At 35.0% G+C, this 23,034-nt stretch overlaps 1 protein-coding gene across 1 annotated transcript; it reads left to right on the plus strand.

The window, feature by feature from the left end:
- Positions 1–952: 952 nt before the first annotated feature.
- Positions 953–2,746, plus strand: LOC124925748 (cytochrome P450 89A2-like). The gene has a single exon (XM_047465828.1). The coding sequence runs from the start codon at positions 980–982 to the stop codon at positions 2,582–2,584; it is 1,605 nt and encodes a 534-aa protein (XP_047321784.1). The 5' UTR covers positions 953–979; the 3' UTR covers positions 2,585–2,746.
- Positions 2,747–23,034: the final 20,288 nt, after the last annotated feature.

Below are 23,034 nucleotides of genomic sequence, written 5' to 3' on the forward strand. Positions count from 1 at the left end.
AAGACTTGGCCTGGATTTTTGAGCCAAGTATGGAGTTTAATCAAAGTTGGAAGAAATTATTTTTGCACCAGGCGCTGGGGACATTGCAGCAACCAAGGCCAGCTCTAAACACTGAAAAACTCCACCTTGGGTGCACAGAAATTCTAGAAAGGGCGTAGTGGCAAGCGACCCAGCAGCGCAAAGGACCGCAAGGACCCGGCCAGTTCCACTATTGAAGCGATTCTGCTGAAAGTTTTTTGTGAAAATACGGTCTTATGCTGCGACCTTTGCTGAATGTGCCGAAGCCCGACCGAAGCAATAGTTTTGAAGTTGAAGATGCATATTAGAGGCTGACCAGTCCGCGCTCTTTTCGTCGAAGGCGACGAACTTCAAAGGGGGGGATTATGCTACGTGCTGCTCATCAAAAACCTCGGTCCTAAAATATTTTATGCATCCGTCTCTCGGCCCAAGTGTGCATATGGGCCAGTTTATGTTTTTATGGAATAATTCTGTTTTGTTTACTTTCTCTCTTATTTATTTTGAAACCGAATTCTGTTATTTTGAAAGTTTGTTGTAACCGAATACTCTTGGGTAAACCAGCCTCTTTAAATGGTGATGCCCACCCCACTTTTTGGGGCTATGAATTGAATATTTTGGAACTTGGTGTTTAAGTTATTTCTCGGCCCTCCTCCCCCTTCTTGGACCACTAGGTGTGATCTAGTGGTATTTCTCTCCTCCCCTTCGGCTCTTCTCTCCCTAACCTCGAATTCTCCTCTAATTCTATGTCCGCTGCGCTAGAGTGTTGAATTCCATCATCAAGAACCCGTTTCTTGAATTAAAGAACTTGAAAGACTCGACCATAATTAAAAGTCCTAACACATTGTTATGGAATATTTTATGAGGTTGTGTCACACATATTTTGTTCTAATTTGGCTATAAAATAAATCATCGACATGTTATAAAATATTATATTATTATTTGAAGTGAGAGAAACAGGGTGATGGAAATCTGGTTCATCATAGTCGTTACACTTTGCGTCGCAGCTCTCATCAGATCCATCTCCGATGTCTTCATCTCTTCTAATCCAGTTTCTTCCAAGAAAAAAACAAAGAAACTACCTCCAGGACCCCCTTCCATTCCAATAATCGGTACCTTCCTCTTACTTCGAAAGTCCTTTCAACTCGAACCCATTATCAAAAACCTCAAGCTCAAATATGGACCATTACTCGCTCTCCGATTTGGTTCCAGTCTGTCGATCTTCATCGCCGACCGCTCTCTCGCCCATCAAGCCCTGATCGAGAAAGGTGCCATCTTCTCCGACCGACCTGACATATTCCCAATCCCTCGATTATTTAGCAGTAATCAGAAAAATATTAACTCTTCATCCTATGGTCCCACATGGAGGCTCCTCCGCCGGAATTTAACTTCCGAGATTCTCAATCCCTCAAGAGTCAAATCTTATACGCATGCTCGAAAATGGGTTCTCACCAACCTCCTCATCCACCTTAATCGCCACTCTTCCGACGACTTGGTGGTGCCGGTAATTAAAGATTTGCAATACGCTATGTTTTGCTTATTAGTATTGATGTGCTTTGGAGATAAGTTGGAGGAAGAAAAAATCAAGGAAATTGAAGAAGTCGAAAGGGAATTAATAATGAATTTCACCAAATTTAACGTCATTAATTTCTTTCCTAAATTGGGTTCAATTATTTTCCATAAACGGTGGCAGCAGTTAACCCAAATTCGACAGAGACAAGAAGATGTGATCATCCCATTAATCAAAGCTCGGAGAGAATTCATCCAATCAAAGAAACAAAAACAGAGCACTAAATCTGAAGCTGAAGCTGAAGCTGAAACAGTGGCGTACATTGACACCTTAATAGATCTTGAATTACTGGAGGACGAGAAGAGGAGATTGAACGATTCAGAGATTGTAGCATTATGCAACGAATTTCTCAACGCTGGAACCGACACAGCATCGACAGCTTTACAATGGATTATGGCCAATCTCGTCAAATACCCAACAATCCAAACCAAGCTATACGATGAAATCTCCGGCATAATGGGTCCGCCGGAATTCAACTCTTTTGAGAGAGAAATAAACGAGAAAGATCTACAGGGGATGAGTTATCTGAAGGCGGTGGTTTTGGAAGGGCTTAGACTTCACCCTCCTGGTCATTTCGTTCTCCCACACAAGGTAACAGAGGATGTTGAGCTTAACGGGTATTTGGTGCCGAAGGAGGCGAGGGTGAATTTTATGGTGGCGGAGATTGGGAGAGATCCTGCGGTTTGGGAGCAGCCGATGGAGTTTAAGCCGGAGAGATTCATCATTGACAACGGTGGAAAGGGGTACGAATTGGTGGATACTGATATAACAGGGAGTAAAGAGATAAAGATGATGCCTTTTGGAGTTGGAAGAAGGATGTGTCCAGGAATGGGTTTGGCTCTTCTTCATATGGAATACTTCTTGGCGAATCTGGTATGGAATTTTGAGTGGATTGCCATTGAAGGGGATGAAGTGGATATGTCGGAGAAGCAAGAATTTACAGTTATTATGGAGAAGCCTTTGCAGACTAAGCTGAAACCTAGATCAGCTCCTAAGTGAATGAATGAATTGGCTTATCTTTTAATCTTATCATATTTTCTGCTTTTGAACTTGGAAGTAACGGTAATCATGGTCTGGCTTTTTCATAATTATGTGTTTAGTAATGGTTTGAACTTGGAAGTAACGGTAATCATGTCTGGCTTTTTCATAATTATGTGTTTAGTAATTGTTTGAACTTTGAAGTAACGGTAATCATGTCTCGCTTTTTCATAATTATATGTTTACTAATTGTAAAATATCTATTATTCGTGAAAAGTATTGGTTAATAAATATATTTAATGTTCCGAATAATTTTAATAATATAAACCCTTAAACTAGTTAATTTTTTATATTTATTTTCATTTAAATGAACCTAGACTGTTATAAATATGTTAAGTTTTTGTTTTATATACATTTTTTTGCTATTGGCTTTTGATTATTTCAGTTTGAAAATGTATGTATCTTAGTGAAAAAACGATATTTATGTATCTTGTTTTTGGACATATTCTATGTCAAATAATTATTATTTTTTGATAATTTTATTATTATTATTATTTTAAAAAAAACACTAGTTTACAATTTTTAAATAATTTTAATTATCAATTATTAAATTCATTACTAAAATATAATTTATTTAAAAAATAATAATTATCAATATTGTAACGCCAAAAATCAATTATTCTCAAAAAAAAAAAATATATTGTTACTCAGATAATCGTATCTCATAACTTACCTTCCTATCGAGTCTCAAGTGAGATGAGAAATCAAAATAGTAGGTTTATCTAGAATGTATTTAAAATATCGATTTAGATTGGTTTTAATTTGTTTTGAGTCGCTACCTAATTAATACTCGTCAAATTAGGAAATAAAAATATTTTGAGTTTTCAAATGCATTTTAAAGATTTTATTATTCGTTCAATGTTTGATTACTGTTAGATTAAGTTGAATAAACAAAAGAGAAAATTAATTAAAAGAGAAGCAAGATAGACGTCGTCTAATCTTCTTAAACATGGTCTAAAGAAGAAGTGTAGTCAGTCGTCGTCTAAACTTCTTAGACGCGGTCTAAAGAAAAAAACGTAGTCAGACGTCGCCTGATCTTCTTAGACGAGGTCTAAAAAAGAAGCGTTTGATCTTCTTAGACGCGGTCTAAAGAAGAAGCGTAGTCAGACGTCATATGATCTTTTTAGACGCGGTCTAAAGAAGAAGTGTAGTCAGACGTCGCCTGATCTTCTTAGACGGGGTCTAAAGAAGAAGCGTAGTTAGACGTCGTCTGATCTTCTTAGACGTGGTCTAAAGAAGAAGCGTGGTCAGACGTCGTCTGAACTTCTTAGACGTGGTCTAAAGAAGAAGCGTAGTCAGACGTCGTCTGATCTTCTTGAACGTGGTCTAATGAAGAAGCTTAGTCAGACGTTGTCTAAACTTCTTAGACGCGGTCTAAAGAAGGAGCGTCGTCTAACTTCAACAGTCGTCTGAAGAGGCATCTGATCAGACAGCTGAACACGCGTATATTAAGTGCCATGTAATCAATATTCCAGCTCACGTTCTGTACTGCCCCGTACACCACGATCTCATGAATATTTTATAGTACAATCCGGTACGTCCATGATCAACCGCATATCCTCAACTGTACCAGCTTGTACACCAGGCGTACATCCAACAGATTACTGACATGTGTCCAAGAAAAAGATTCGATCGTTGGTGCATCTCAACTATAAATATCTACCCAAGGACAACGGACGAATCTCTTGATCATTTTTACGCACTTGATTACTTGCGATACACTCGCTCTTGCTATCTGATTATCTGAGCCCTTATTATTCAAAAGCTTAAGAGCAAAGTACTTATATTGTAAATCATCTGTAATCAATCTACTGTCATTTTTCGGTGTGAAATTTCAGTGTTATAAGTTGAACTAAGATTGTTATGTTTAATAGAGAGTTAGCTAGAAGTTCAGAAACAGGCGCGTGTTAAGTTTTGTGTTTTTTGACTGAGTTTGTGCAGTTGTTGTGTAAATCAAAGTCTTCTAATGAATAATCCTTCTATTAAGGAAGAAGGGGTGACGTAGAAGTTTTATCCTCGAACATCTAAAAAACTCCATGTGTTCTTTACTTTCTGTTAACTGAATTCGTTTTCCTGACGCTTCAAATCCAATAAATTGTTCTGCACTTGAATCCTTTGAAGAGTTTGTGAAAATTTGTGAAAAATAGAAATAGATTTAACTTCTAAAAGTGTTAAAATCGCATCGTAGTTTGAAAACTGTTAACTATAGTGAGACCACCGTTTCTATAGTCAATACCGTTCCTAACAGTTACACGTGAGAAAGAGCTTTCACGTAATTTCTTACGTGTCTATCACATATAAGTCTTTATTTTAAATTTTTGATCATTTAAAATAAATATTATTTTATACCTTATTTTTTTAATTTTAAAACATAGGCTAAAGGTAAATTCAAGTAAATATGCGTCAAGATTATCAAGTGTGAAAACTAAGTTAATAGGTAAAATTAAAAAAATACATTTGGAATAAAGTAGAATTTCAAAACTATGTTAGAGTACGGTCAAATTCAAACACATGTATGTTCAAAAATGTAATCAAATAATTAGCAATATGAATAAACATTATCTTTTGAAATTTATTATTATATTAAATAAATCATCATTATTCTTCATAGTCATTATTACCATCATGACTTCCTTTCCCATCATCAATTTCATTCATGATTACTTTCCCTTTTTATATTATTACAATTATTTTTCATTTTTTAGTTCACATTGGTTATTTAAATTAACCTACGGTCTATTAGTTTGATTATTTTTATATAGACCATGTTTAATGAGCATTAAAAAATGATCCCAAGTCTGTTAATCATCTAACGTACATTCTTAATATCTATTCTTAACAGGAGTTAATATCTATTCTTAATAGGAGTTTCGGTAAAATATCAACCGTTCGTTAAAGAGGGTTTATTATTCTTTTATTAAGTTGAAATTATATTCATCAGATTTTTGAAACTTTGAGTAATCTGGCAACCTTATTTATATCTACAAACAAACACCCTTTGGGGATGGATTACAGTAAATAATTAGATGGAGATGAGATATATACAATATTAGTAATCTTATTTTGTAATTAGACGTAAATAATATATGAATGCAACATAATAATAATAATAATAATAATAATAATAATAATAATAACTAGCATATAACACGTGCATTTGCACGAGTAATAATATAAAAAACCGTAAAAAAAATATTACGGTAAAATTTTTATGGACGGGTCAACCCACAATCCGACCCAAGTATCTATTTACTCTCATATATATCCAAATTAACCACAGCTCTCGACCCGGAAATCCGGACACTTTAAAAATTAAGCATCATTATATATATATATAGATTAGTTAGTTAAAAAGTTGAACTTATATTGTTAAAATGTCACGCGTTTATCAAATTTTAGGTTGAATTTAAAATATAAAGTGTTATTAGCCTAGTTAGTTAAAAAGTTGTACTTGTTTTGTTAGGTTGCAAGTTCGAACCATACCTATAGCATTTTTAATTTTATTTTTAACCGTTTTAAGTTTATGGGCGGGTCAACCCACAATCCGACCCAAGTATCCATTTACTCTCACATATATCCAAATTAACCACAGCTCTCGACCCGGCAATCCGGACACTTTAAAAATTAAGCATCATTATATATATATATATACATTAGTTAGTTAAAAAGTTGAACTTATATTGTTAAAATGTCACGCGTTTATCAAATTTTGGGTTGAATTTAAAATATAAAGTGTTATTAGCCTAGTTGGTTAAAAGGTTGTACTTGTTTTGTTAGGTTGCAAGTTTGAACCATACCTATAGCATTTTAATTTTATTTTTAACCGTTTTAACTTTATGGGCGGGTCAACCCACAATCCGACCCAAGTATCCATTTACTCTCACATATATCCAAATTAACCACAACTCTCGACCCGGCAATCCGGACACTTTAAAAATTAAGCATCATTATATATATAGATAATAATAATAATAGAAGAAAAAAATATAATAGATTATTTAATGAAACAAAGAAAAGTCTAATTGTTTGCTACGAGGTCTATGAAATCATAATTTCTTTAAAACAGTTTCACCGTCTCTCGTTTATGTTGGAGAGTTTCGTCGACGACTGCTTTTCAAAGTACAATGGAACTTGCAATGATTTAGCATATAAAACTACTACAAAATTGAACTAGACAAAAGTATCTGAATCACAATAAGAGCTGATCCCGAGTTTTGGGCTGCCCTAGCCTCCGGTCGAAAAAAGATCGATATTTTTGTTTTTGCCCTAAGTCTAATTTAAACCCATGAGCAAATAAAAATCTTCAACAAGGGCTGCAAATGAGTCAAGCTGCTCGTGAGCTGCTCGCAAGCCGCTCGGTCAAAACTCAACTTGAGTTTGACTTTGACCGAGTTCGAGTCGAGCTCGAGCCGGCTCGTTTAATATTCGAGTCGAGGTCGAGCTCATATAATATTGGCTTGATGACTTGTCGAGCTTTTTCGAGCCTAATAATATATAATATATTTTATTTATTTATTTTAATATTAAAACATAAAATTTAAAACAAATATTTTTTCTTCACTTTCTTTTCATAGTCCATATGGTAGGCCCACAATTCACATTATTATATCTTATGGCCCAAAAGTTAAAAAGAAAAACCATAATTCTCTAATGAATCATCATATCCTACATGACTTTTCATATTCACTATTTTTCTTACTTATTCACAAGAGTTCTTCATTTTTCTTCATACTATCTCTCATTTACTCAATTTCTCACTCATTCACGAAGTTTTTTCATTTTTCCATATTATCTCTCATTATTCAAATGACGTGCACAAAACAGACTTCGCTAGGAAATTGACTAAAGACAAGGAGTTGAGGACTTAACTAGCGATGAAGGCGGCTATAAAATCTTCTCCAGCTACCGGAGGTGTGAAGAAGCCTCACAAATTTCTCTAGGAATAGTTGCTTTGAGAGAGATCCGTAAGTACCAAAAAGAGTATGAAGCTTTTGATCCGTAAATTTCCATTCAAAAGATTTGTTCGTGAGATTGCACAAGATTTCAATACAGATTTGAGATTTCAGAGCTCCGCCATAGCTGCTCTCTAGGAGGCAGTTCAGGCTTATTTAGTTAGTTTATTTGAAGACACTAATCTTTACGCCATCTATGCCAAACGTGTGACTACTATGTCTAAAGATATTCAACTTGCGAGACGTATTCGTATTGAGAGGACTTAGAGACCTTATAGGTGTTTAATGATTATGTTAATAGTAATGTTTTTGTCGATTATCAACTAGTTTATCTCAATAGACTCCAATTAAAATGTGTAATGTGGCTTTGTTAGATCGATATATTATGTTATTTGTTATTGATGATCAAAGATTGATTTGGTTTAATTAATTTTTCATTTTAAAATAATATGTTTTTAATGTTGAATGAGTATGAAAGTTTGATATTTTCATTTTGAAAATAAATTTTGGTTTGAATTGAAGTTCAAATTCGAGTTTGAAAATTTAATTTTAGTTCAAGCTTTTGATTTGAGCCGAGCTTGTAGATAAATAGTCGAGTCAAACTCGAGCTCAAATTTATAAACTCGTTCGAACTCGAGCTACTAAATAATTAATCGAGTCGAGCTTAAGGAGGTTCGAGCCCGGTTTGACTCATTTGCAACCCTATCTTCAACCACCAAGCTACAATATTTTATGTTTAAAATTACATCAAATTTAATAAAATATATTACTATTTTAATAGATAGGCTTCCTTGGGGAGTGGGCTTCCCTAGCCCGAGGGTTTGCCGGGCTTACCCCAGGATCGACCCTGATCACAATCACCGGGTTTCACACATAAATGGTTGAGTCAAGAAACTTAAAAACACTCACAAAGATAAGGAAAAGTTTTGGAATTCTAGGGGTGAGAAATGATAAGATGATATGTGTAGAAGAATACAAGGTAAATGATATATATAGTTGAAAATTAAAGCCTAAAATCATTAATCAAATTTTTAATCCAACGACCACTATTCCATCATCCATATATCTAATGATTATCATTGTTTTCTTTTTCATTATCCTTGCAAATTATACAAGAATAATTATTTTGTAGTTACAATTTAACGACAATTGTTAATTGTCTTATCAAGACATTAATGTTAATTATAATAATTAATAAATTAATTTTCATTTGGATTAAATTTCACCTTAATTCACATTGAATTTGGTGTGAATTTCAATTGGATTACATTTCACCTTAATTCACATTTGAATTTGGGGTGAATTTATTTGAATTAAATTTCACCATTAATTCACATTTGAATTTGGTCTTGGATTAAATTTCACCATTAATTCACATTTGAATTTGGTGTAAATTTAATTTGCCCAAATATCATTTTCATTTAATTAATGAAATTAGTTTAACTAGCATGTATCCCGTGCATTTGCACTAGTAATAATATAAAAAACCGTGAAAAAAATATTACGGTAAAATTTGTATGGGCGGGTCAACCCACAATCCGACCCAAGTATCAATTTACTCACATATATTCAAATTAACCACAGCTCTCAACCCGACAATCCGGACACTTTAAAAATTAAGCATCGTTATATATATATATATATATAGATTAGTTAGTTAAAAAGTGGAACTTATATTGTTAAATTGTCACGCGTTTATCAAATTTTGGGTTGAATTTAAAATATAAAGTGTTATTATCCTAGTTGGTTAAAATGTTGTATTTATTTTGTTAGGTTGCAAGTTCGAACCATACCTATAACATTATTAATTTTATTTTTAACCGTTTTAAGTTTATGGGCGGGTCAACCCACCATCCGACCCAAGTATCCATTTACTCTCACATACTGCACCTTCTTGTTATATTTAAACCAATTAATATGCTTGATATAACTTAGCGGTTTAACATATTTATTTGAACTTAGTTTTATTTATTCATTAAACTTTTCATGAGTTCTAACAATTATATTCTAACATTTTCTCTCTTTTTGATTATTTAGAATAAATATTCAAAACTCGTAATTGTTGGCCGATTTAAAATTAACTTACTTAATTTTCTAACAATTTCTCCCTTTTTGATTATTTAGAATAAATATTCAAAACTTGTTAGTGTTGGACAGTTTGAAATCGTTTTAAGAAGTGTTTGGCCAGTTTTAAAATTAACTTACTTAATTTTCTAACAATTTCTCCCTTTTTGATTATTTAGTATAAATATTCAAAACTTGTGATTGTTGGCCGGTTTAAAGAAGTTGTATTTATTTGACAGGTTTTTAGAAAAACGGTTTGGTTTAAGAAGAAATTTATTTGAGGAAGAATTTTATATGAAAAAATTTGTATACTTAGCAATTTCTCCCTTTTTGATTATTTAGAATAAATATTCAAAACTTGGCGGGTTTTTAAATCGGTTTAGGAATTATTGTAATCTAACAATCCTAAAGTATTTTTAAGGGAAGAAAACTTAGACTCGAGAAGTGGCTTTGTTAGGATGTTAGCCACTTCATGCTTGTTTCCTTCATGTGATGTGTCCGTCAGTAGCCGGCTGTCCGGATGCAATGTTGTCTCTTCCAAGCTTTTGTCTTGATTTATTTGCATTTATAGACAATAGAAAATATGGTCCCCATTTTTCCTTGGGTCTGTGGCTTATTAATCCTTTGGGAATCCATACTTTGATTATTTTGATGGATTTTCTGTTGTGTGTATGTATAGTATATCTACCTGCTGATGATTTAACTTTAAAAGATGATTTTCGGTACACATCTTTTCACTTTCGGTCAAGTTTTTCTTTGCCATACAAACTGGCTGCCCTTCTCTCAGGTTTCAGCCAGCTTGAAGTTGGCTTTACATAAATCATCTCATCCTTTGAAGTTATACCATTGCAACTTGTAATTTCTTCCTTGAGCTTCTAATTCACAGATGAGATCTCACTTATTGAAACATCAACCTCTTTGATTTGAGATGAACAACTTGAACTATCATACTTACTTTTTGAAATAGTTTGATTAAGGGATTTTGACAGTTTTTTGTACTTAATGACCATATCATTGAGTGCAACAATTAGATCATCTCGGGTAAAATCATCAAAGGAGAGATCAAATACCTCAGATTCTTTCTTAGCCGTGAAGTAGGTTACAACTTTATCATCAATGTCGCTGGATGATGAGTCGTCCAAATTACTATCGGCCCATTTTCCCTTCTTTCAGCATCCATTAGAGCCTTCTTCTCTTTCTGGTTCTCCTTTATTTGGTCACTAACTTCAAACAGTTGGATCAACTTTTTCCACACTTCTTTTCCCGTTTTGCATTCCATGACTTTCTCGAAAGTGTTTATGTCTAGAGATTTGAAGATATGTTTCATGCAATGGTTGTCTAGGTTATTTCTTCTCCTATCTTCAGTTGTCCATTCACCTTTCTCCTTTTCAATCTTTATCGGACCTTCCTTTAGGATGGTGCTCATTTCATAATCCAACGTGATCAGATGTAAATACATCCAAACCTTCCAGCCGTTAAATGCCTCAATATTTAGCATAAATGGCCTATCGATGTGGGTCATGTTTCTCATCTTCTTTGGTTGCTTGAGTGTTAAGAACCTTTCTCTGATACCACTTGTTAGGATCGGGATGGCCGATAGGGGATCGTGGTTCTGCTAATCGGTAATCGCTTACAACACAACACAAATTGGAACTAATCCGGTTAAAGACTAGAACCGCTCTTAACACTACACAGATTGTCACAGACTCTTGAACTGAGTTCAAGTGTGGAAATGTCCATTTCAATCTGAAGCAACTTATGCGATTCGGTTTGGAAGGTATTTAGGAGATATTGGTTTAAGGAGAAAACCGGTTCGTTTAAGAAAATTATGAATTAGTTCGGTTGAGATATTTAGGTGTTTCGGTTAGGTTTAAGTAAGTGAGCCGGAATATGAAAGTAAAGAACACGAGACACAAATTTTCATGGATGTTCGGAGCAAACACTCCTACGTCACCCCTTCTTCTCAAACAGTGAGAATGATATTCACTAACTAGAATATTACACAACCCAATACACAATCCGAACGAGTCTTATTTACTGTTCGTCGGTTACACCACTCACACAACAATGTAATACTTTTATACTTGGTAAAATACACAGATTTCTTTTTAGAACAATTTCACTTTGAGAACAGATTATCTATATCAACTCAGGATGTTCTTCGGGCTTGATTATATGAAAATTTTCATTGATTCTTGCTCGCGCTCGTTGTATGTATGCGTTTCGTAGTGATTTTTCACGCGTGTATATCTTCGGCACCATGAGCTTCTATTTATATGGAAAATATGACAACGATTATAATTTTCTCTCTCCGCTGGATTGGTCATCTGAAGTCGCGCCGGTCAGGTTCAGGTGGCGTGCACGCTTTGCCATTTTGGACACATGGCAGACATGTATGCATCGGTCAGGTTCAGGTGGCGTGCACGCTTTGCCATTTTGGACACATGGCAGACATGCATGCACCAGTCAGGTTTAGGTGGCGTGCACGCTTTGCCATTTTGGACACATGGCAGACATGCATTTGTCGGCCGCCTGTTTCAGAGATTTGCTTGAGATCTTGGATAAACAGTAATCATTATCCTAGCCCATGCCTGGTTTCAGACCTTTATTTTGCATATTCCCAAGAAATATTTTTTTTGTCTTAGCACGTTATCTTCAAAATATTCATATCTTTTGAATAATCTGCCCGTTGAAGATGTTCGTTAGGATTTTTCGATGAACTAGCCGAACACTTTCGGTTCACAACTTAATCGGTCATGAATTTGAGGCGTTCCGGTTTTTTGAGCTCATTTATGACTGAAGCCATGCTTCAATAAGTGCCATTTGACATAACTTCTTGACTGAACCGGTTGACCGAAATTCTTGACCGAACCGGTTGACCGGTCTTCACTTCGAACCGAAGTCGAACTACCAAACCTATATACATTGCCGAGCCGATATTGCCTACATGGAGATTTCGGTATTTTGCTCAGCTTCCCTGAAATAGCAAAACTTTAAATAATATTTGCAGTCGGTGAGGTTCAATCCTTGGTCACCTATGTGACAGGCAAGAGTGTTTACAACTACACTACAGCAACTTCTTGTTATATTTAAACCAATTAATATACTTGATATAACTTAGCGGTTTAACATATTTATTTGAACTTAGTTTTATTTATTCATTAAACTTTTCATGAGTTCTAGCAATTATATTCTAACAATTTCTCCCTTTTTGACTATTTAGAATAAATATTCAAAACTCGTAATTGTTGGTCGGTTTAAAATTAACTTACTTAATTTTCTAACATTTGTAATCTGATAGCACGTCCTAGAGTGTCTGGCTCCGTTTCAGCTCTCCAGTTTCCTCCTTTTATAATGGAAATATGACAACGGTCATATTTCTCTCTTTTGAGTTGATCGGTCATAGGTAGTCGAACCGGTCAGAGTAGGTAGCTTTGCTTTTTGTACACATGGCAGCCATGCATGAGGCGGTCACCTGCACCGTGAAGGTTTCTTACGAACTTGGATAAAATCTGCAATCATTAAATTGTCGAATGCCTTATCTCAGAATTTTCTTCTGCATATTCCCAAAAAATATTCATTACGTTATCTTCAGACTTATTCATAACTTTGAATAATCTTCCCGTTGGCTTTAGGATCTTCAATGCGTTGAGCCAGTCGAACATTATCGGTTAGCAACTCTAGCCGGGCCTGAGGTTGAACCAATCCGGTTTAACTTTAAATGTGTTTGATCCGATCCTGTTTAACAGAGAGGATAGATCAAGTTGGGCATTTTCGGTTTGGCTGGTTTGGTTGATGGATTTAGCCGATTTGGTTTAGCCGATCTGGTTGATAATCTTCCTTTTGACTGCAGTTCATTAAATAACTAGATCTGAAGGCATTTAATTGACCGGAGCTCATTTATGACCAAAACTCATTAATAACCGGAGCAACTCATTTAATAACCGAAGTCACTCCTCATTTAATGCCGAAGTATTTAATTAACCGGTCATGCTTCATTAAGTGTTGGTTGACCTATCTTCACTTCAGGAGCATTAAGTGTCGATTGACCGATCTTTCATAGAGCCGAAGTCGGACTACCGGTCAAGCTATCGAACCGATATCATTTGCCGAGCCTACATGGAAATTTCGGTGAGATTCGATCCCTATTCACCTGTGTGACAGGCAAGAGTGCTTACCACTGCACTACAACACATTCTAGTTATCTTTAAAACAATTAATATATTTGATATGACTTAGCAGTTTAACATATATATTTATTTCAACTTAGTTTTATCTAATCATTACATTTTTCATAAGTTCTAATAATTATATTCTAACAGGAACTACACCAACTCGACGTAAAAAACGCCTTCCTAAATGGAGACCTTGAAGAAGAATTATACATGAAAGTGCCTCCTGGTATTACTGCCTCACTTAACGAAGTGTGTCGCCTCCATAAATCTCTATATGGTCTCAAACAATGACCAAGGGCATGGTTCGAAAAATTCTCAATCTCCATCATCGAGAATGACTTCTCTCAATGCCAAGCCGACCACACTATGTTTGTCAAGATTGATCCGAATAAAAAGATCACAATCCTCATTGTCTACGTTGATGACATAATCATAACCGATGACGATGAAAAAGAGATTCAAAATTTGAAACAGTTCATTAGTAGCTGTTTTGACACCAAAGATCTCGCACCCCTCAAGTTTTTCTTAGGAATGGAACTTCCCCGATCGAAGAAGGGGATCTCCTTATCTAAAAGGAAATACATCATAGATCTTTTAAGGGAAACCGACATGCTTGGATGTAAGCATGCCAACACCCCCATGGATTCAGTCCACAAACTTGGAAATAACAACGATGATATTCTAACTGGCAAAGGTAGATACCAACGATTCGTGGGTTGACTCCTGTACTTATCTCACAGTCGTCCCGACATTGGCTTCGTAGTGACCGTTGTTAGCCAATTCATGAATTGTCCCTCTGAAGATCATATGAACGTAGTTTTTAGAATTTTAAGGTACCTAAAAGGTTCTCTAGGAAAAGGCCTTTTATTTACAAGTAAAGACCATAAGTCAATTCGTGTGTTCACCGATGTCGATTGGGCCGGGGACATTACCGATAGAAAATCCATATCTGGATATTGTTCATTTGTATGTGGCAACCTCGTCACATGGAGATGCAAGAAACAATATGTTGTCGCTCGGAGTAGTGCCGAAACTGAGTATCGTTCTCTTGCACTCAGAATGTGTGAAGGAATTTGGATACACCGCATCCTTGAAGAGTTAGGATTGCCTCCAGATGGATCTATTCAAATGATGTGTGACAACCAAGCTGCAACCAGTATTGCAAAGAATCTGGTTCATCATGATAGAAACGAAAACATTGAAATTGATCATCACTTTATTTCAAAGAACGTCAATAAAGGGTTTATTGTACCCCTTTACGTTACATCACACAATCAGGTGGCTGACATCCTCATCAAAGCCTTTCCCAAGCCAAATTTCGAGGAACTATGTGGCAAGTTGGGCACGTTCAACATCTACAACCCAACTTGAGAGGGAATGTAGAATTATCTCTATCTTTCTTGGAAGTTTATGCAATTACATGCACTCAACATGTTATTTTGTTTACACTCAACATGTTATTTTGTTTACACTCAACATGTTGAGTGTTGTTAGTCTTTATCTTTTATTACACTCAACATGTTGAGTGTTATTAGTCTTTATCTTTTATTACACTCAATGTCCTTTAAATATCTGAATTTCTCATGTAAACCAAAATAAACTATCTAAATAATATTTTTCAATTATAACATGTTGTATGACATCTCTAATGGTCCTATAAAAATTGAAAAGCCAAGATGCGAATGGAAGACGGAAGAAAAGTTGATGAACAACTTAGACTATGCTTCCAAAGAAATCTTATACAAGTCGTTCAACATGGATATGTTCAGCAAGACAAGTCATGCTCCTCCGCTAAAGAAATCTGGGAGAAGCTCATCCAAATCTATGGTTGTAATGTTCAAACAAAGAAGAACCTAACTGAGCAGAAGGCTCTTATAAGTGTTGAAAGCAAGTTCAAATGGGCCGATAGCAATTTAGAGGACTCATCTAGAGAAAGCAATAATTAAGTTGTTACATGCCTTATGGAAGACGACAAATCAAAGGTACTAGACTCTTCCTCAAAGGGTTTTATAAGAGATGAATTAACTATTGCACTCAATGACATGGTCAGTGAGTACAAGAAGTTATCAGACTCATTTAACGAAATGAAATTAAAATATGAATCTAATAACTATTATTCATCTCAAGTTTCTGAACCAAAACTCTTTGAAAATAAGGTAGATGAGCTCTCATCTAAGAATGAGAATCTCAAAGAAAAAGTTCGAACTCTATTTTCTGAAAACTAACGTTTGACATATGCGGTAAGCTCCTAGACGAAGTCTGGAGAGGCTGTCAAACAACAAATTATTATGCTAAGGCCTGTCGGATGCAAATCCAGTTTAGGATATGACAGCAATGACTCAGACAAGTTCTGTAAGAAGCTAAACTTAGAAACAGACAAGTTTAAGCCTATAAACTTTGTTAGAGGGAGTTTAACTGATAATGGAACTAATTTAAGTTATGAAGATCTAACTTTAAAGGATGAAATTATTCATAATTCTCCAACTGTAAACTAGCTAAAACCTGAGAAGAAAGCAGCTAGTAAGTCTGGCAAAATAAAACCTAACAGAAGTCAAGGAGTTTTAAACAAAAATCATCCTCTAAGGTTAAGGGAACAACTGCTAGCAGAAAGACGTCTACTAAGCCGAAATCATACGCACTTATTACTACACAAAAAGGGAAGTCCATCAGAATAACTCAAATATGGACTCCTAAGGGACTGATGGATCAAGGACCCAAGTGAATATCGGTACCAAAAAGTTTGTAAATATATTTTTGTGTAGGTTGACTTCCTGGAGGATTCAGTTTGGTATCTGAACAGTGGATGTTCTAGACCCATGACTAGAAAAAGATAGCTTCTAACTGATATAACAGAATGCTCAGGTCCTAAGATCACTTTCGGAGATAACCGCAAGGGTAAGACCATGGATAAGGGTAAGATTATCCATGGTAATCTAACCATCAACAACGTACTACTTGTTGAAAACTTGTGTTATAATCTGATTAGTATTAGTCAATTATGTGATAATGGATTTTCTGTTGATTTTCAAAATCATGCATGCATGGTTAAGGATCAATAGGGTAATATTTTGTTGTCCGGAAGTAGGGTAGGAAATTCTTACAAAATGAACTGGAAAACTGAATTACCAAATCCCATATGCATGATTACCAAAACTGATCAAAACTGGTTGTGGCATAAGAGATTGAATCATCTTAATTTTAAAACCATTAACAACATGTGTTCGCATAACTTGGTTCTTGGCTTACCAAACTTAAGGTTCATAAAAGACAAGGTTTGTCCTGCTTGCTAGTTAGGTAAGTAGAGAAAATCATCGTTCAAAAGTAAAGGGAAATCTCAATCCAACAGGTGTGTGGAACTTTAACATATGAATCTGTTTGGTTCAATTCTTGTAAAGAGCTTGGGAGGAATGAGAATTAACCTAGTCATTATTGATGATTTTTCACGCTTTACATGGGTTGTATTTTTGCCTTCTAAGGATCATACTGTTGAGAATTTGATTAAACTCCTTAGAAGAATTCAAAACCAAAAATCTTTAAGCATTATTTGTATTAGAAGTGATCGGGGAACCAAATTCACCAACAGACGTCTAACTTCATATCTCGAGGAATCTTCTATTAGACATGAGTTGTCTAGTTCCAGAACTCCACAGCAAAATGGTATTGCCGAGAGAAGAGTCAGGACACTGAAGGAAGCATCGAGACCGATGCTTGCCGACTCAGGTGTTCCTTAGAATTATTGGGCAGAAGCCATAAACACAACATGCTATACACAAAATTGGTCAATAATTATCAAACGCTTTGACAAAACACCCTATGAACTGTTTTATGGAAGAATTCCTACAGTTTATTATTTTCGAGTATTCGGGTGTAAGTATTTTATTCATAACAATGAGAAATAATATTTGACCGCTTTTGATGCTAAAGTAGATACTGGAATCATGCTAAGTTACTCATCAGTTAGTAAAGTTTTAAGAGTATACAACAATCGTACACAAACTGTTGAGGAATTCTTTCAAGTTGTTTGTGATGAATCTGTTGAAAACAATTCTATTGATCTCATCGACCTTGCTAACAGATTAGAAACGGCGTGTCTTGAATCTGATAGTGAGGATGAAGCTCATGTTCAAAGGGATTATCCGTCTGATCAAGTGGCTGATCCGTTTGAGAATCAACCAGATGTCCAAACTCCGGTTCAACAGGTTGTTGAAAGTTCGGACGTCACAGAGTCAACTAATCTGACGTCTAATCCTTTTAGATCAAACTTCAGATGGAACAGAGATCATCCACCTGAATTGATAATTGGTAATCCTAATTCTTCTTGTAGGACAAGACAACAATTTTTGATGAGATTGCTAACTCCGCCTTTATTTCTCAAATTGAGCCTAAGAAAATTGGTGAAGCTGTGCTTGATCCAGATTGGATCAATACCATTCAAGAGAAGTTAAACCAATTTGTTAGAAATAAAGTGTGGCATTTAACTCCAAGTCCGACTAATCAATCGGTTATTGGAACTAGATGGGTTTTTCGAAATAAGCTTAGTGAAGATGGCTTAGTCGTTAGAAACAAAGCTCGATTGGTTGCTCAAGGGTATAGACAAGAGAAAGGCATTGACTTTGATTAGTTATTTGTACTTGTGCCAGACTTGAAGCAATCAGAATCTTTCTAGCTTATGCATCTTTTAAAAATTTCAAAGTTTTTCAAATGGACGTAAAAAGTGTATTTTTAAATGGTAAACTAAATGAAGATGTTTATGTTGAACAACCTCCTGGTTTTCTATATCATACTTTACCAAATCATGTTCTTAAACTTGACAAAGCTTTATACGGTTTGAAACAAGCTCCAAGAGTTTGGTATGACACTTTGACTAAGTTTTTGTTTGATCGTGATTTCGTTATTAGGTCAGTAGACAAAATATTGTTTAGATTCGTTAAAGATTCTCATATTCTACTTGTTCAAGTATATTTGATGATATCATATTTGGATCAACTAACCCCAAATTGTGTGAGAAATTTGCCAAGCTGATGCAAGACAAATTTGAGATGAGCATGATGGGAGAATTAACCTTCTTCCTTGGTCTTCAAGTTCGTCAACTTCAAACAGGGACCCTCATCAATCAAGACAAATATACTAAGGAATTGCTAAAGAAGTTTGGAATGGAGAGTTGTTCGGCTGCAGCCACTCCAATGAGTTCTTCCATCAAGTTAGACAAAGATTAAGATGGACAAAGCGTTGACATCACTGCCTATAGAGGGCTCATCGACTCTTTGCTCTACCTTACTGCTAGCCGACCCGATATTCAGTTTACTATTGGTGTCTGTGGAAGATTTCAGGCTAATCCTAAACTATCTCACTTTATTTCTATCAATCATATTTTGAAGTATTTAAAGGGAACTCAAAATGTGGGATTGTGTTATCCGAAAGATTCCTGTTTCAATCTAAAAAGTTTCTCAGATACAGATTATACAGGTTGCAAGATCGATCGAAAAAGTACCAGTGGAACTTGCCAGTTTCTTGGTGATTGTTTGATCTCTTGGTTCAGCAAGAAGCAGACGTCAGTCGCCACGTCTACAACTGAAATCGAATATCTTGTAGTAGAAAGTTGTTGTTCTCAGTTCTTATGGATTCAATAACAACTAAGGGACTATGGGATAGAAGTAGAAGAATCTCCTATTTTCTGCGACAACACAAGTGGAATTGCCATCACCTATAATCCAGTTCTGCATTCTCAGACAAAACACATCGAAATCAGACATCATTTTATCCGAAAGCATGTCAGTTAAAAGCATATTCGCCTTAAATATGTCCCCACAGATCAACAAGTGGAAGACGTGTTCACGAAGCCACTACCCGAGACTAAGTTTTCTTACTTTAGAAATATTTTAGGGCTTGTTGATTTTGACTGATTTATTTGAACTAATCATGCATACATTGAGGGGAACATGTTGTTCAAATGTAACTGGATAGACATGTAGACAGAGATCTCAATATGTCAATGGATCAGTAGTCTAAGGAGCATATCTACTTAGACGCATATTTGCTTAGGCAGTTTATGCTTCTGTTTGGATAAATGTCTTGGTTGATAACCTGCGTGGTTAGATGTTGAAGTCTATTAGACGTTTAGACGTTAGTGAGACTAGCATGGTTAGACACTTACGTCTAACCAGACACACGTCCAACACGTGATGTAGATGCGTAATTAGACGTCCGAAGTCTAATAGACTTTTGGTCGTCTATAAGACAAGCGTGGTTAGACGCTGACATCTAATAGACTTCTATCCAGATTAGAGGCATTAAGTGTGAAAAGTAAGTTAGACGTCTAACTACGTGTGCACTTAGACTGCTCATCTTCAGGTTAGTGGGACAGTTGTCCACTACTATGGTAGTTGTCTATGTACTATTCCCGCCAAAATTAAATAGTCATTTCTTCAATAACTTCAAGACATGTGTCTCTCAACGTTAAAAGAATGACTAAAAGTTATGATAACTTTCATCTACACGCATGACATAAATGACAATTTTGATGATTATAGTCTTAAATGTTACTTATCTTAAATGATGCGTCCCTTGGGAACATATATCTGTTAATCTTTGATGGTTCATATAAGCATTGCATTAATGATCATACGTCAGCATTCTTTTATAAATGAAACGGTCATATTCAAAGGGTTGAGTATCTCCTTTCTATGAATCCTCATTTCTCTCTCTAAGAGTTCTTCGTGTGCCTCTTAGTATTCTACAAGAAATCCTTGCATTTTCCTTTCGAAATGGGTTCTATTGTGCCATCCACACTTCAAATATATTTTGATTTTGTTTCCACGCTGGTGATTCCAGAGATGGTAGCTATGTTTGAATCTCTCTAAGCATCAGGCCTTGAAAATTTTCTCAAGGCTCATGTCGTCATTCACGAACCGGAGGTCCGTGAGTATTTAAAAAATGCTGGACTATACGACAACAGAATCGTCATGGCAAGAATCTTCAATGATATTGTATGTTTCACAGAAGAATCTTTCGCTCAGTTCTTCAATCTTCCGATCGAGGGACTGTCTGAGTTTCCTTCATCTGCGAAGGAAGTCCTGTCTGAGATGGGGCTTGTCTTAGATTTTTACCCGAATTACTAAACATGTCTGATTCATGTTAAAATCGTTTAACCTGTTCAGATTAGAGATTTTTTCCCGAATCACTAAACATGTCAGGTTCATGTTAGAATTGTTCAATAAGTTAATCTGTCAACCCGAACCCGCCAACCTGAAATTTAACTAAATTGCCACACCTAGTAAAGAGGGTCAAAGTTATTGAAGATTTACTTGAGCTAGCTTGTAATGCTCAAATTGAATGTTCCATGGGGACTCAAACTACATATCTCGAGCAAAGGGACAATGTAGAAAAACATGTGATAATGTTTCTTTGTTTTCCTTGTAGAGAGGGAAAATTCCAGAGAGACGATTTAACAATTAGTGGAAGATACCTAATACAATTCTCGATATGGGAATACAAAATTTCTTAATGCTTCCAGAAAATTTTCAAATTTATTGTTGGTCATTGCTATTGATTTGAGTTTCTGCATATAGATTTGTAAATATTATGTTCACTAAGAGACCCATATGAAGAAGCTCTCTAAATAAATCGGTCGCCGGTTTCAGGTCCACCTATTTGAATATTGAGAATAATTTTTAAGAGTGATAATGGGAAAAATGAGGTGATGATGTCAGAGTACACTACAACAAAACATACTTTCAGCGACCCTTATATGCCAACCCATATTAAGCGTGGGTAAAAATTTAAAGAAAATTTTTTTTGCCAACCTTTATATCTATACCACCACCTTTATCTTTTTTATATACCAACTTTGTAACTTTGTTAAAACCTTATAATTTAAATATTCTAAATTTTAATAATTTTTATGTTTTATTTTTAAACTTTGTAAATATTTCATTTTAATTTTTTAAATTTTTTAAAATTAAATTTGACTTTAAATTTTGTTAACATTAAAATTTAATTAATATTTTTTATATAACATAATTTTTAAACTTTTTATAGTATATTATTAATATATGTCTTTTATTTAATTATTATTTAAATTTAATTAAATTAAAAGTAAAATATGAGAGAGTTTATTAGTTTCTGAAGTGCTAATATCACATTTATCCCACATCGGAGAAAAAGAAGAAGTTTTTGGTATATAAAATATGAGAGAGGTCATTAGTTTCTGAAGTGTTTTTAAGGTTATAATGTGCTGGAATATGGGTTCACCCTTAGATAAAAAAATAATATCTAAAATAAAATAGAATTTTAGCGACGTTTTTTAATTTTGCCAACTCTTAAATAAGCGTCGTTAAAACTTTCGCCTTTCGGCAACGCTTGTACCGACGCTTAAATAAGCGTGGTAAAAACTTGCGCCACCCTGCTTCTGGCGACGCAAGAATAAGTGTCGGTAATATTTTTGGCGACGCTTTTAAAGGTTGGCAGAAGTCTTTTTAAGCGTCGCCGAAAGTCATTTTTTGTTGTAGTGGTACCAAACCCTTTGATTGAGAAGTAGTTGAGAAATTTAGAAAGTTGTCCTTCCAAGGGAATGTGGATGTGGACAGGATAAGGGTTATCTGTAAAAGGAATCTAAGGGTCATTACATATATTAATGGATGTGCCGTCGTTGATTTTGAAACAAAAATAGTTGAGAATATTGAGTTCTTAGTATCAAAAGATCTTTCCAAACGTTAGAGTGACCTTGCTTAGATGAGGCTCATCTAACTCTAGTATGAGTTTCGAATCTACATTTAGGATTATATAGGTATTTGTATCTAAGATGTCAAACTCAAGAAGGTTTAAAAGAAGATGGAACAAAATTAAGAATTATTTTACCCACCAGTTTATCAAAAGGTTGATGCTGTGTTAGTTCGTTTTTTTAAATCGTTAAAATAATGAACTCCAAGCTTTGTAGTATTGTCTTTTATTTTTTCTTGTAGAATCCCCACCAGAAGTTAAAACAAATATTGTTAATCTTTTTTAGATCGATTTTGGAAGGATATTAGTGGTCAACTGGTCATTGCGCATTGAAGAACGTGTTTTAAGAAATCTTGCTAGGAATGTAAGAAGTGTTGTTTTCCCACTTTGAAGTTTGGTTTCATTCTTTCAATGAAATTCGAATCCTTCTATGACATTTTGTAAACCCTCGATTTTATCTCTTATATCATGCATTATATCTCTCTTTAATTTAAGGAAATAA

Source organism: Impatiens glandulifera, chromosome 2 (assembly GCF_907164915.1).
Source record: "Impatiens glandulifera chromosome 2, dImpGla2.1, whole genome shotgun sequence".
Classification (NCBI taxonomy): domain Eukaryota; kingdom Viridiplantae; phylum Streptophyta; class Magnoliopsida; order Ericales; family Balsaminaceae; genus Impatiens; species Impatiens glandulifera.

Excerpts from the sequence above, each read along its gene's own strand:
- LOC124925748 (XM_047465828.1), top strand. The coding sequence starts at position 980 with ATGGAAATCTGGTTCATCATAGTCGTTACACTTTGCGTCGCAGCTCTC.